Source organism: Coturnix japonica, chromosome Z (genome assembly GCF_001577835.2).
Source record: "Coturnix japonica isolate 7356 chromosome Z, Coturnix japonica 2.1, whole genome shotgun sequence".
NCBI classification, from domain to species: domain Eukaryota; kingdom Metazoa; phylum Chordata; class Aves; order Galliformes; family Phasianidae; genus Coturnix; species Coturnix japonica.
Genome location: NC_029547.1, coordinates 33336363 through 33350882, shown reverse-complemented (window position 1 = coordinate 33350882; position 14520 = coordinate 33336363). Strand labels below are relative to the sequence as shown.

Below are 14520 nucleotides of genomic sequence, written 5' to 3'. Positions count from 1 at the left end.
ATGGCACCTCTCTGACATAATAAGGAGTCCATGGGCACTTACCGCGTCCTTTACTTCACTCAGCAGGAGGCTCAGACGTGCCAGGTACAGAAAGGCAGTCCTGAGCCACCCAGACGAGAAAAGGAAAGGCAGAAGAGGAAAGGAGGGAACCCTGCAGCCTGCTGTCACTTGCTGCGGTACTACAAAGGCCAAAACAGGAATATACAAACATTACTCCTGCATTCCTGTATTCTGTAAAAATGTGTTCAATTTTGACATGTAAACTTCCTTTTGAATTTTTGTGCCTCTGAGTGGAAGTAGCATTTCCTACCTGCCCACATGCACCCCATGGGAAGCTGGCACCACCTGCCCAAGCACACGCCTCCTTGACATAAAGTGTTCTAAGCTGTCTGTGTCACTCATCAGCTTTTCACATGTAAAACATTTACCTTGTGAAGAGCAGGTCCACCTCACCCAGGCTTGCAATGATGGAGAATGACTGAGATGCACACTCCAAACTTCTGGGTCAATGGTACAGTGTGTGGGAACTCACTTCACCACACAAATAGAACCAGTGCCACTCTGATCCCCATGAAGCCAAAGGCCTACTGTTTCATCACTGTGTTCTGATACGAAACTCAGTGTGAGAGGAAAGCTTTCATACCTGTAAACCATCACTTCTAAACTTTTGACTCACGTGGTGAATATAAATGCAGGGATGTTCACACACATCGTGCAGCAGCACTGGATATATTTTTTAGGCACTATGGACTGCGATGGTGACTCACATTTTAAGGCTGTCAGATATCGGCCACGACCTCTGTCAGAGAAACGACCTCAGGACACACTAACTCCCAGTCGTGCTTGCTGCAGGAGCGAGGGCGGACGCCGCCAGACGCGGGTGTTCCCAACTCGCAGCCCCTAGATCTGCCTAGATCCGAGAGCTCTCCTGCGGGTGACCCCGGCTCTGGCCGGCTTCAGGTGTGTTTCGGCTGAATAGCCGCGGGTAGCACACAGCCCCGCTCCAGCAGCCCCAGCAGCCGGGAGCCGACTCCCGGGAAGCCGGCGGCGAGGCTGCGGACCAAGCAGCGGGCAGGCGGTCCGTCTGGGCCAGCTCCCGCCCGGGTCAGCGCGGAGCCTCCCCGGACAGCGGCGCGGGACCACCCTGTCACCTTTCCCCGCCTCGCCTCCCGACACGGGGGGGCCGGGACGCCCCCGGCGGCGGCGGCGGCTGCCACGTCCTGGCGGCCGGGGACAAGCGCGCTCGCCGCGGGACGCGCCGCTCTCCTCTTCGGAATTTTAGGCGGAGGAGGGGCGGGGAGCTCGAAGTTCGGCGCGGAGGCAGCGCGACGAAGGGTAGAGACCCGCCGCGGTCCCACGCTCCCGCCCCTCGCCCGCGGGAGGTTCCGCGCGGCGCGGCCCCGCTCCGCACCTGGCCGCGGAGGGGGCGCTGCGGCCGCCTGCGCGGTTCCGGCCCCGCGCGGCTCTGCCTACCTGCCCCGCGCATCACCTCCGCCAGCCGCGGGAGGCGGGGGTGGCGCGGGGCCCGCGGCGGGGCCGGAGCTGCCCGTCCCCCACCCGCCCGCTCGGAAGTAGTTGTAAGGAGGGTTACCTGTCCTATATTGACGTATCCGTATTTGCTAGCTATCCGGTTGGCCTCCGGCAGCCCCCCGGCTATCCGCACAGCCCAGTGGTTGGTGTAGAGGCGCGTCCTGCAGGCGGGCAGCAGGAACCCCAGCACCAGGGTTAGCCGGCAGAGAAGGTCCCCGCCGCCTCCGCCTCCCCAGCAGCAGCGGCGTTTCCAGCCCATCTTCTGCTCCTCCGCTCGCAGCCCCCGCAAAACTTCTCCTTCCTTCTTCCGAGGCTCTCCGCCTCACCTCCGGGCGACAGCGGCGCCGCGTCCTCCGAAGTTAGCCCGAGGAGAAAACTAGAAAGAGCTTGGAATAGTGCATTGAACTGCCCGCGGTCAAGCGATGAGGGTCTGGGAATAGTGACTATGATCGGCAACAGGGCTCGGTGCCGTCCCCTCCTCCCGCTGCTCTTGAGGGATTAAGTAACTTGCTCGGAGAGCTGCTCGCACAGTTCCCGAGCGCCAGCCTTCTCCCGCTGTCCCCCACTATATGGAAGTCCTCTGGCTACGGGGAGGAGGCTCCTTCTCCCGCTCCCTCCGCTCCGACTTCCCCTGCCCCTGCTCCTCTGCCTTCCCTTCCCCTCTTGCCCGGAGTCCGGGAGCAGCACGGCGGCGGCAGCAGGCGGTGTGTGAGTGTTGGCAGCTGAGCGCCTCAGTTCACTCCGGCTCGGCCACCTCCCTCTCCCCTCCCTCCGTCCTCCTCCTTCTCCTCCTCCTCCCGCCCTCGCTCCCGCCCGCCCGCCCGGCAGCTCCGAGGGCCAGGGGAAATGGCAGCCGCGTCGGCCCCGCGCCCCGCCGCCCCCCGGCCGCGCCGCCGGGCTCGCAGGTCCCGCGGGCGCCCGGCTCCGCACGGCCCCGCGCTCCCCCATTCCGCCGGCCGGGCCGCGGGAACCGCCGAGAGGTGCGAGGCCTGCGGCAAGGCCTCGTGTCTGGCAGCGGCCGCGGCTCTCCAGCCGTGTCTCCGCGGGGGCCGGGAGCGAGGAGGGGCCATGGGGGAGCCGGGCCCGGCGCGTGGAGCCGCGGCGGCGGGCCGGCAACAGGACGCGGGCAGCGCGGGAGCTGCCTCTCCCGCTAGCAGCGGCGGTACCGCCCGGCCCCTCACGAGGGTCTGCCTGCCTGCCCCTGCTGAACCCCGGCTTCACGCTCATCGTTTGACGTTATTCGGTGTTAAAATGTCCCGCGAGGGGTCACTGCGGTCCGGCAGGGAAGCCGGACCGGGAAGCTCGTCGGGAGAGCCCGAGGAGACGGCGGGAGGGAACGGTGGAGCGGGCCGGATGGCTGGGTGCGAGAGGCAGCCACGTCTGCAGTGGGCTGGGGGCTGGTGTTGGGCTGCTGGGGCTCCCAGCCCCACTCAGGTCCTCGCTTCGTCACGGAAAAGTTACGAGCAGTCCGTGAAATTCAGTTGTGATACACCCAAAGTGAGAATCATCTCCTGCTTGTGGAGGAGTTGCACTTGAGGAGGACTGGTAGCAGTTTGAAGTGTCGGTGGTGGGTTTTGTTTGTTTCCGAGGAGCCTATGGTGTCCTGCAAGGCCAGCCGCTGTGCTCCATATCACTAGGACCTGAGATAGAAGTTAAATGTTTACAGAAAATGGTACAGTAACCTGATGTGCCTTTTCCTCGCCCCCAAGATGTGAGCTCCAAAGCTGTTGTTTTTGGTTTTTTTCCTGATAAAGTGGAAAAATATAAAATGCAAACAGTTGACGTGGTGCCTTCCATCTCAAACTGTTCCCTGCCCTAAGTTCATTCATTATTCCCAAACATCATTGTTATGTAAACTCATAACTTCCTCCTGAGTCTTCTGATAGCTTTTAAAGGGGAGCAAATGGGCAAATCTATTCTCTACTTGCCCACTAATTCTAATTGCAAAAAATCATTGGGCAGTGTTTAGCTGTTCTCTGTTAGTATTGTTTTCCCCACGGTGTGCGGTATCATTTGCTTGGTGTATTACAACACAAAATTTTTTTACATTTGAAGTCTGACTGTGGGCTACCTTCCCCAGGATTTTACGGGTAATGGCTTACTGTTAACAAATCATTCTACTGAAACCACAGTCCAACACTAATCAGGTGCAGGAGCAACAGCATCAGGCCCAGACAATTACATTTTGCAGCAAATATTCATAAATATGCATTCGTTTAATATGATATTAAATATCCTCTATCAGTTAGCCCTCCTTATTGACTGGTTTGGTGGAAATTACAGAAGTCATCTGTTTTCTCTATCTTGAGTGTTTAAAGTATGTTTAATCATGAACAGCCACCTTACTGAAGAACATAGCAATCAATGGGTCACAAAATCTGAACTTTGAGTTCGTTCAGAGAGAATAAATTAAAAATTTATTTTCTTATCTTTTCTTGGTGAATTTTGCTGTTGTTTTGATTGTCTTGTTTCCTGCCATAGATCTGCAGGGTTTTGTTGTGTTTTTTTCTGCCACAATAGGCACAAGCTATACACACAAAAAAATAAAGCTGCTCTATCATTTCAGCATCTTCTTCCAGCTTTGGTTATGTGAAAAGCATTTCATGCATAGGAACCAAAGTCACGAGGAGTGCGCTTTATAAATACCCTGTTTTCCTGTGAACAGATGAAATCAAGTGTCTCTTTGTAACGCTGCATTGTATGGTGTAGCTTAACAACAAACTTACCTTAAAGCAGCCTTTGAAAAAAGGAGTAACAGTACTCAGATATGTGTTCTGTATGAGCTGAGTCCTGTTTTCTGAGCCCATAGAGGCAGCTGGCTGAAAAAGGTCATAATGCAGAGTGCATGAAACCACTTCAGTGTGAAACCCTAGCTGCACAGATTTGCATGGTACTCATCACAGCCCAGTCCATAGTCGGGGCTGTGCTTCTTTCCCAACATGAAGTGAGAATGCTGGCAATCCTAAGCTGTGCCATGTCCTGAGATAGATGATTCTTTTCAACAGGGCTAGGAGGTGGGAGTGGTGAGAACCTTGAGGGGATGACCAGCAATGCTGTAGTTCTATTCAGCATACCTACTGTATGTGGGCCACATATGGTTTGTAGCTGAGCTTGCTTCTGTGCTCTGTGAGAGGCCAGATAGCTTCTCTGCATACTCCACACGAGGGATTTTTCACCTCCAAGCTAGTGCAGAGGAGAACTGATCTTTTTCATCGCTATCATTACAACTTGTTCCTTTTATCTCATTCTTTTTCTGCTTCTTTATCCCTCTGCTATGATCGAAATCAATATCTGACTGCTCAAAATGCAAGTTTCTTTGTATTTCTATCTTGTCCCCTACTTATTGATACTAATCCCTAAATGCCTCCTCTACTGTTAGTTCCAAATGGTTGTGATCCAGGATGTGACCTCTCTCTCTCTCTCTTCTCACTTCTCTCATCTGATCTAATTGCCTCTGTTCTCACTATTTTGTCCACCTAGTCCTGAAATTCTTCTCCCCTCTGAAGTCCTTCCCCAGCTCTGAATATCCCTCTGGCTCACTAGCCCTCACAGCCCAGGCTATGGTTGATTTTAGCATCCCAGCACTTTTCCATTTGAGTTCTGTATATCAGTACTCCAGAGATGTGTTAATCACCCTCAGGTGATAAGTAAAGAGGAAGCCAGTATTCACAGTAAGCAACGGCCCAAAGTTTTCCTAGAAGAAGACTTGCAAATAGACATGCTGGGCCCTAAACACCTTCCAGGGCAGAGAATAATTTCAGAAGGAGCTAGAGGCATGTGTTCATCAAATGTCATAGTTAAGAGGTTCTGGAGTACAGTTGATTAAGTAGTATTCTTCAGGGAAGTGGAGAGAAAGCTTCAAAGAGTGGAGGTTGTGTCAGGGAGTGATTGGGAGTTTGCCTTAAAAAGATGGATAACTTTGGAATCCAAGTTAGCATTAACATTTCTTGTTTTTCAAACATAGCTGTTTCTTACAGATAGTGCATCTGGGTCACCAGACAGCAGCCATCATGCAAGCCAATTTGCTGGTACACAGTCCTTTCGCCTGCTGTTTTCCGTGCTTCAGGGTTTTCCTCAATTTTAACTTCATTTGGTTTTAAAGGACTAAGATTTTGGAGGTTATGCATTTATTTGTTTATCGTTGTATTTATTTTTAGATAAAACACTGTTTTTTGCACAGTTTTTATTAACAACTTTTGCTTGGCAAATTCTCATCTCCTTATTCTCGGAAACAGTGTGTGATCCCTGTTTTTAGTACATCACTGTTTTCATGAAAAACCCTAAATGCATGTCAGAATTTCAAGGAACATTTTCCACACATACACCAGATACCCTTCTGAGTTCAGAGGGACTTTTCTGTATTCTTTCCATATCTAAAGGGGAGCTACCAGGAAGATGGAGTCATACTCTTTGAAAGGGACCATGGTGATTGGACAAGGGAGAATGATTTCAAACTTAAAAGGGGTAGATTTAGGTTGGATATAAGGATGAAGTCTTTTACAGTGAAGATGGTAAGGCACTGGAACAGGTTACCCAGAGATGTGGATGCCCCATCTCTGGAAACTTTCAGGACCAGGCTGGATGGGGCCCTGGGCAACCTGGTCAAGCTACAGGCGTCCCTGTTCATTGCAGAGACTAGATGGTCTCTAAAGGTCTCTTCCAAGTCTAAACATTCTGTGATTCTGTGACTTCCTGAATATTATCACTTGCACTGTTCCTAGTGTGGAGTCCATGCCTGCATTCCTGTGCAGTCCAGAGCAAAGCATGAATTCCGTGTATGAATTCCTCTATGTCTTGTTGGTCAGTGTGGGAGTGAGTACAATAACAGGCAGCAGTCTTTATTGAGTCTTATGGCAGTGCCGAGGAGGAAAGTCTCCTGCCCTGGATGGAAACAACAAGAAACAAAAAGGGTAAAAGAGCTTGGGATGGGAGGAGGAGACAGAAAGAAACTGGGATGGGGTTGTATCATTAGCAACTCTCTATAAAGGTTGTGCTCCAACTCAATTCTTACATTTCTCAAAGGAATACAATGACAGTTCAGTTCATGTAAGGAAATAAAGGCTAGCCATGGTTCTGGCTGGGCATGTGCATGAAATGTCTGTTGATACTGAGAAAAGAGAATTTGGATCTGTACATTGGAATAGATATGACTCTGGGCTTTTGCTGATCAGTGGTAGTTTGACCTAACACCTTCCTCATTCAGTTTTCATGTGGATTTTATTTTGTGTGAATGCGACTGCATTGCATATTCTTCCATTCTGTTAACTCTGTTTTTTTCTCTTACTTTTCCTTCTTCAATTTTATTTATTGCCTTTGCGAAGGCATAGCTCCCTGCTCATTCTAGTTTTGACCTACTAGCTGGCATAATTTTAAGAGATGCTAATCTTAATCTGAAGAGACTTGAATTGCCCATACTGACTCCTTTACCAGCATGTTTATATTTGCCACTTCCCATTTGTACTAATCCATCTCTTTAGGCTGAAAACTGTGCATGTTAACAAAACATGGGTCTTTCTTTTTACCTATTTCTCTTTTTTTATTTTATTTTTTTTTTTTAATTTTCTCTTATTATTTTTTAATATAATTTCAGAGACCTAGTGCAGACTGCTTTACTGGCAAAACATAATACACAGCCAGGATAAATGGCCAAGGCATGACAGGAAAGGAAGGGTGCTGAAAGGAGGGAGTCTTTTTCAAATGACTCCACTGCCATCCTATCCTGAGGGCTTTTTACAGAAGAACTGCATTTTCTCCTTCCAGCTTCTCTCTGGATTGTAAAGTTTCAAGAATATGATCTTATGTGCATGTAGAAAATGGGTGTCTAAATAACATTCCTACAGTGAAGCTCGGAATATTAGCTGTGGAAATTATCTTGGGCCCCTTTAATGTTGGAGAAATCGTTTACCTGAAATGACTCATCCAAGTGAATTTATCTTCATGGAAGATGTTTGTTGGTCTTTGTTCTTCTTTATCACAAGTTCACTTGAGTTTACATTCCAGTTAACTTGTTTCTCAATCATCTTCTGAGTCAGAATTATTATAGCTACACTTTTCTGTTTAACTGACTCAGCTGTACTGTAAGCAGATATAGGAGTTTCCTCTTATTGTATCATAGAAACCAATGAATGAAAAAGTACTAATAATTTCACTGTTGTTTTCTTAGGCCAGTACATTGTTGTTATTGTATGTCTGAAATCAAATTCCTGTTAAAAAGACAAAGGCAAGTGAGGATTTACTCTACCGTTCAAATTAGAAACAAAAGGAGAAACAAAACAAAACAACAACAACAAACAAACAAAAAGCCCAACCCTGTAGCTATTTCTCTTTACCTGAGGACAAAGAATATCATAAGTCCTGTGTCTTTTAGTATGACCTACTGTCATTTCCAGAGCCCTAGTTGGGCTCAGTGGATTTGCGTCCAAACCTCTCAGACTACCGCAGACCCCTCCATAGGAGAGCTGGTTCTTCACAGCAGTGTTTGATACCTTCTTTCTCTATGGGATGGTCTTCTCAGACAATCTTTATCTTGGTTCACAGCTTCCACGAGACTTATCTTGTGATGTTCATGTATATGCTTAAAGACTTAAGTACACAGAATGGTAATGTTTAATCTTCATTGCCCTTTTCTCATTGCTTGAGGAAGTGGAAGTCATGTATTTAATATGTAAAATAATCCAAGCACTTTTTTCACTAGCTAATATATAGAAATAATAGTTCTAGAACATTCTTTTCAACTTGAGGCTTTTCCCTAATCCCAGTACAACTCCTGTGAATTATATTCTTGCCATTTCTTTACACAGAACTTGTTCAGTGCAATTATTGTGCCTTGACATAAAAAGAGCTTCTTCACTAAAGCCTCTGCCTAACAAGAGATACAACCTCAAAGTGCTGAATTTATTAGTGTGGAAGGAAACTGAAAGAACACCAACCTCTAGCTTTGAGATATAGTGAGCTTTTGCACATTCTGTGTTTAAGACAAGAAAGAAGCTAGGGATGAGTGTTTTAAGACATATAACCTTGAGCTGCTGGTGGGTGAATAAGAAAAAATCCTCTAATAATTCTGTCTTTAGGAAGTGAAAGGTCACAGCTGTGAAACATCCTTTTCTCCTAAGATTCCATTCACAAACTTATTTTGACCTTGAATAGTGAGTAAACCAAAGGTTTTACCAAAAAGAAGGGCAGTGTGGCCACATGTGGAACTGAATATTCTCTTCCCTGTTGCATAGTAGTAATTAAGTCAGTGCCAAGAATGCAAAAACGAGACTACCCATTTGTTGTTTATTATTTTTAAACAAAATAGGGAAAGTATTCATCTGTCTCTGGTATATCATGGCAAATTTGAAGTCTGGAGAAAGAGATGTTGACCAGAAATGCAGACTTCTGTATGAATGGCCCAGATACAAAGGGAAGTTACTGCAAGTGCAAAGTGTTTTTATCAAGTTGATGATACATATCATCTACCTCAGAAAATCATTTTGCTCTATGGGTTCCTTAAGGAGCCAGTTCTGGCACTTCTGCCATAATGGATGCAAAAGATGTACGACTCACAGTCACTTCTGTCACTCAGATAGCTATTCTCTATGTTACTCATGGATTGTTCTCTGTACGTCTGTTTATCAGGAAAAACAAGGGCTTTAGATGAAAGTTTTTATGAGTTATAGTTATCATGATAATCTAGAGTGTCTAGTACAGAGCTGCTGAGAGACTCTCTCTAAAGCATTTTATCTTTGGGATAAATAATAGCCTAATGATCTGCAGTTACAGGTAGTCCATGTTCAAAGTGCAGTGTCCTGCAGCACAGATAAATGGTGACTGAATCAGAAGTTTAGCAGTCATGAGTCTTCAACACTGTGATGTGTAAACCAGCACCACAGAAAGCAACCCTTGAAGAAGGAACGAGGATCTGGGTGTGTTTAGCTGCTCACTAATTCAGACAACTTATTTCTCTCAGAAAGTTCTAAGAATGTTGCATATTATTGTAATCCTCCTACGTGTCTGGTGCCCTCATCAGTGCATTTACAGTCTAAACAATGGTTGCTGGAGAGTTATGATAACTTATAAATAAAATAAATACACTTAGAGATGCAAGCATCATCAGAGGCTTAAGTTTAACTTGGTTCATAAATATTTACCTATAAATGGACTTTAACGTACTTTAGATTCTATTATGTTTTGTTGTATAACAAGAGCAAGGGAGAAAGGAACAGTGAGAAAAAAAGTCAGCAAAAAATGGTAGAAGGAATAAATAAAATAAAATAATTAATTACCAAAATGAGAGTTAGAAAAGTTGATCCCCTGGTCAGAGTTAAGTCTAAAATAGGCATTTTATTATAACTGATAAGAATAGAATGCGAGTTTACTATGTGGGCAATATATGATTTACGATCTCTCTAAGTATTCATTTCCTTGCTGCTAAATGCCCCAGCTTTGTAAATGATGTGATGCTGACAATAAAGTACATTTTCTTGGGGACTTAACTGTTTTTTAAAATGAAAGTGATTTTGTTTGGGATTTATATTGTGAGTGACACAAAAGACAGTTTTTGCCACCTTTCTTTTCTGTTAGGAAATTAAACTCCCACAGTTCAGGAGGAAATGAGATTGCTCCCAGAAAGATTTCACTCATTCTGGAAGAAATATAAAGCACTGGTTCGAAATTACCTCAAGTTCTTCTACTCCCATTAGCACTCGTTATTCCTTTCTTTGTCAGCCTTCAGTCTGCTCTTTGTTGACTCCTCATCTGGATAATCAGAGCCAAATATTTGTGTTTTTAAATTTTTCCTTCAGTAACTGAGCATTTACAGAGCAAACAAAGAAAGTGAGAACATTTGCCGACATAGCTGTTAAAAGTCTGGCACTTCCCTGTGTCCCTTTGCATTTACACTGGTTTTCCTCATTCTTTAAAATGCAGATTACTCCATGAAATAAATGTGATGTGGAGATGTGTTTACAGAATGCGTTTGTGATTGCTCATGGTTAAAACAAAACAAAATAAAGCAAAAAAATATTGCTGAAATCAGCGCTGAAAAGAGTATTTATTCTGAGCTAGTGATGTAGGAAATGATGTTTCTTTCAGGTTAGACAGCTTTATCCCCTTTGTATTCTGAAGAATTGCTTCTTCTGTGAGATGCATGAACGACAGCAAAATGTTTATTTTTGTCATCCTGTGGGTCAGTAGCCCTAACTTCAATGTTCACAATGTATAAAGTATATCTTCAGCGTGTAAGTTATTATTTAGGTCTGAACCACCAGATCATTACCTCCTGTGAACTTTTTGCAAGAGTATCATGAATGCAACAAAATCATTCTCATGGATGCAATATGACTGTGGTGTTTAAAAGTTACATTTAAAAGCACTACCCAGCAAGTAAATCTTATAATCATATATATTTTTTTCTTTTCTTTTTTCTTTTTTCTTTTTTTTTTTTCTGAGGATGGTACCTTGGTCAAGGCCTGTGTGACCCAGAAAGAAAACAGCTCAAAATGGTCATGCTGGCACAACCTGAGAGGGAAAAAAGTCTGGGCATTCTCAGGACCTCCCCCTGACCAGGAGAGTCATGCGCACAGAAACAGTACCCTCTGGTTTACATGGTTTGTTGGAGCTTGACAGCACGGATGGATTTTGGTGTATCCTGTGTCAGTTAGTTCACTTTTTACTTCATCTACCCATCCATTATGTAAACAAAAATAGAGAGAATTTAGTCATCCCCAGCACTAAATTAATGGATAAGGACTGACATTTTTTTGGTGGAGTTTCAATTAAAAGGAGGGAGACTGAATCCTCTGTCTTGTTGCTTCCAGTAGAGCAGAGGAATCCAGCAACATGCAGCAGACACTTAAGGGCAGTGTCCTGTGCCTGCTTAGGCAGTTATAATCTGAATTACTTGTTCAGCTCTCATTCTGGCCTGTTTTCTGATCAAATCCACAGCTGTATATCACTCTTTGTTGCCATAAGAAGAAATGTTCCAGCTTTGCGTTGGTGTAACAGAGAACTGGATCTGGCTCACTGAGTCAGCATGGTATGTGTCCAGCTTATTAGTGAGAGGGCACTGATTCAGGTCATGTAACTGCACAATCACTGCTGAATATCTCTGGGCTGGGTCCCAGCGTGTATTATTTATTCCCCTGAAGTGCAGACGAACTTTGTTAACTTGGCTGTGAGATGGTCTCAAGATGACAAGGATGATGCAACCCTTTCTGAGTAATATTGTTAATGTTGCTTCAGCTACAGGAAATGATGCCTGAATGCTGCTGCATGCATTAGAACAAGAATTCTTTCTCTAACAGAACACGCTTTGTTCAGCGCCAATAATATCACAGGTGAGGACCAAACGGAAAACCTTTCAACATAAACAAAGAAAACAATATAACACAACTGGTAAGCTTTTCATCTTTAGTGTCACAGGGAGATGCTGTCAGGATGAGAAGTTAACACATGGGAGCCAGCTGTAGCAACTAAATGTCTCAAGGAAACTTGTTCTTACATAATGAAATCCATTCACAAGGAATATCACAGAAAGTTGGAGTGACCTGATAAAACTCTGAGGAGATTACCAGATTTATTCTTGGAAAGGCAAGAAAGTGAAGCTCAAAGCCTGACAGACTTTGAAAATGATGAAAATGTGACTGTTAATTCGAAAGCTTTATTTCCAGATGTTACAGAGAACTGATTTTTTAAAGATAGCATGTTGCATAATATGTTGGAAAATCACCCATGAGCGTTTGTAAAACAAACTAAGACCAAATCAGAAAAACAGTTATGTTTGGAATTGTAGCAGGATATACCATGAAAAACTGCTAAAATTGTTGGGGCAGAATTCTGGAATTCTGGCTTTGCCATAAGCTCATTACTAAGAAAACCATGCTGTTCTGCTGCTCTGGAGCATCTAGGGAAAGTAATTTGAGAAAACAGTGACTTGCAGAATGAGGTCACTATACTGAGCTATACCAAGCGTACAGTACCTCAACACAGCGGTACCTGATATGTGATATGACATTGCTCCTTGCCCCTTCCTGCTGGTGTGCACTGGGAGGAGACCATGGAAACAGCAAGGGACAATGCCGAGTCATCATCTGACCTGCAGAGAAGCAGTATCTCAGTACCTGCCAGGCTTGCCTGTGTGATACTTGGTATTGCAAATGTAACTAAGATTTTCCTGCTACTGCAGATCCCCTGGTCATTATAACATGCTGGAAGCTCCAGGTAATGTTATTCATTTTATTTATCTGAATAAACAGAAGCTAGAAGTAGATGAAGTGCTTATTGTGCTTTAGAAATGACAAGATAAATGCTTACACCACCCTTCCAAACATTTACAGTAAACTGATGTCCTTAATTGGATATTGAAGTAGAGTAAGTGTTTAAATCATTTGAAGTCTAATTAAAGGTAAAAACATTGTTCTGTGCATTTCTTTTGCTATGGATCATGTAAAATCCAGATCTGAACTCAAACTTTTAGGAAGCTATTAATAAAATGAGTCTCATTAATGTCAAACTGCTTGATTAAGAACCTGATTAAAAACCGTTTGACATTAATAAGATTCATTTTAAAAGGGCTTTTAAAATCAGACACAGTCAGAGATGGAGGCTGAGTTAAGAAAGTCTGTATGAGTGTGCAGTGTATTTGTCTATGAATCCATTGCTGGTTGTTCTGCATAGCTCAAGAGGAAAGAGATACTAAAGACAGCTTAGAGCTGACCTTTACACCTCATTGCTTGTACTGCAAACCTCATTGATGTTTTTATTTGTCTTATATTAGTTACCTTTTATTATACTGGTTTTTCTCCAAGATAACATGCAGGTCCCAAAAGTGTGAAGATATAAAAATGCATACATTATGCATTTCTCACTACAGTCTCCTAAGGAGAATGAGCAGTGAAATTTGAACCTTCTTGGATCTGTTTCTTCCAGCAAGAGGGCAGAAAAGGGCTGTACTGTGCTAGAATTTTGACAATGTGAGTGCAGTGGTTTATTGTCAGACCTTCATAATTAGAATAGTCTTGTCGCTTTTGGATGTGAATGTCTCCCTCCCTGTCACCAAGGGAAAAAGACTTTTTATAACATGTTGGGAAATAGAAGAAATCTATTTTTTACACTCTGATAAATAACAAATAATACATTCCGTTTGACCTATATATACCCTCACCTTCTACTAATGTCTGCAGCAAAAAATCCACATCCTTAAAAGGGAACTGTTTCAAAGTTTTGTTCTGATTATAGCAAATGGTACTTTAAAATGTTTTGGAAACATCTGTAAAATATTTGCTGCTAATTGAGTTCTCACATGAAACCAAGTAATCCCCAGGGAAGAGAAGGTATCTGTGTCATAATGCTTCCTACAAGAACACGTTTAGTTTGTTTTGAGCTTGGATGGAATTAAAAAAATGTTGTTGATAAACCAGCAGTTATTTGTCGTGTTACTGCACGACAGTATGAGTTTGTCAGGGGTGGTCAGTTGTCAGAGTCAATTTTGTTTGTGTGATTAGAAGATATCACACAGTAAATCATTTGTTTGCGAAACTATTTGTACAGTTTTGAAGCCCTGAACATGATAATTTTACTTGCTTTACAGACAACTTGAAATATTTCTTTGGTAGCAAATCAGAAAAAGTAGCAGTAGAAAGGCCTTGTTGACAAGTCAACAAATCATCTTACAGAGAGATGACTGTCAGTCTCTTTGATATTCCTTCCAGTTAAGTATTTAGGAGCACTTGTCAGATTTTTAGGCATCAAGTCATTTCTAGGTCTGTAGGGCAAGAATGATGCTCACAGCTCTGCACTGCAGGACAGCAGTTTCTTATGTCATTCACACTGTGCTTTGATGGTCTGAATCTGTAGAGGTGTCTGGTGTTACTGAGGATAGATTTCTGAAAGATGCCCTGCAAGTCTGCAGTCAATACTGAAGCTGATGTGCCTTTTCAGCAAGGAAACCAGATGATACCATGCTGCATGTCCTAATCAGTGACCTGTTTTAAATTTCTGAGGTGAGAG

General features: G+C 44.1%; 1 protein-coding gene across 2 annotated transcripts in view; it reads right to left on the bottom strand.

Moving 5' to 3' along the window:
* Window positions 1-2264, bottom strand: part of PCSK5 (proprotein convertase subtilisin/kexin type 5) — a 245172-nt gene extending 242908 nt beyond the window's left edge. Inside the window, exon 1 of one of the 2 annotated variants that reach the window (XM_015849157.2) lies at window positions 1592-2264. In XM_015849157.2, the coding sequence (XP_015704643.1) occupies window positions 1592-1789 (198 nt within the window). In that variant the 5' untranslated portion in view covers window positions 1790-2264. The remainder of the gene's footprint in view (window positions 1-1591) is intronic. The other variant, XM_015849159.2, reaches the window with a different exon arrangement.
* Between the last annotated feature and the right edge of the window lie 12256 nt (window positions 2265-14520).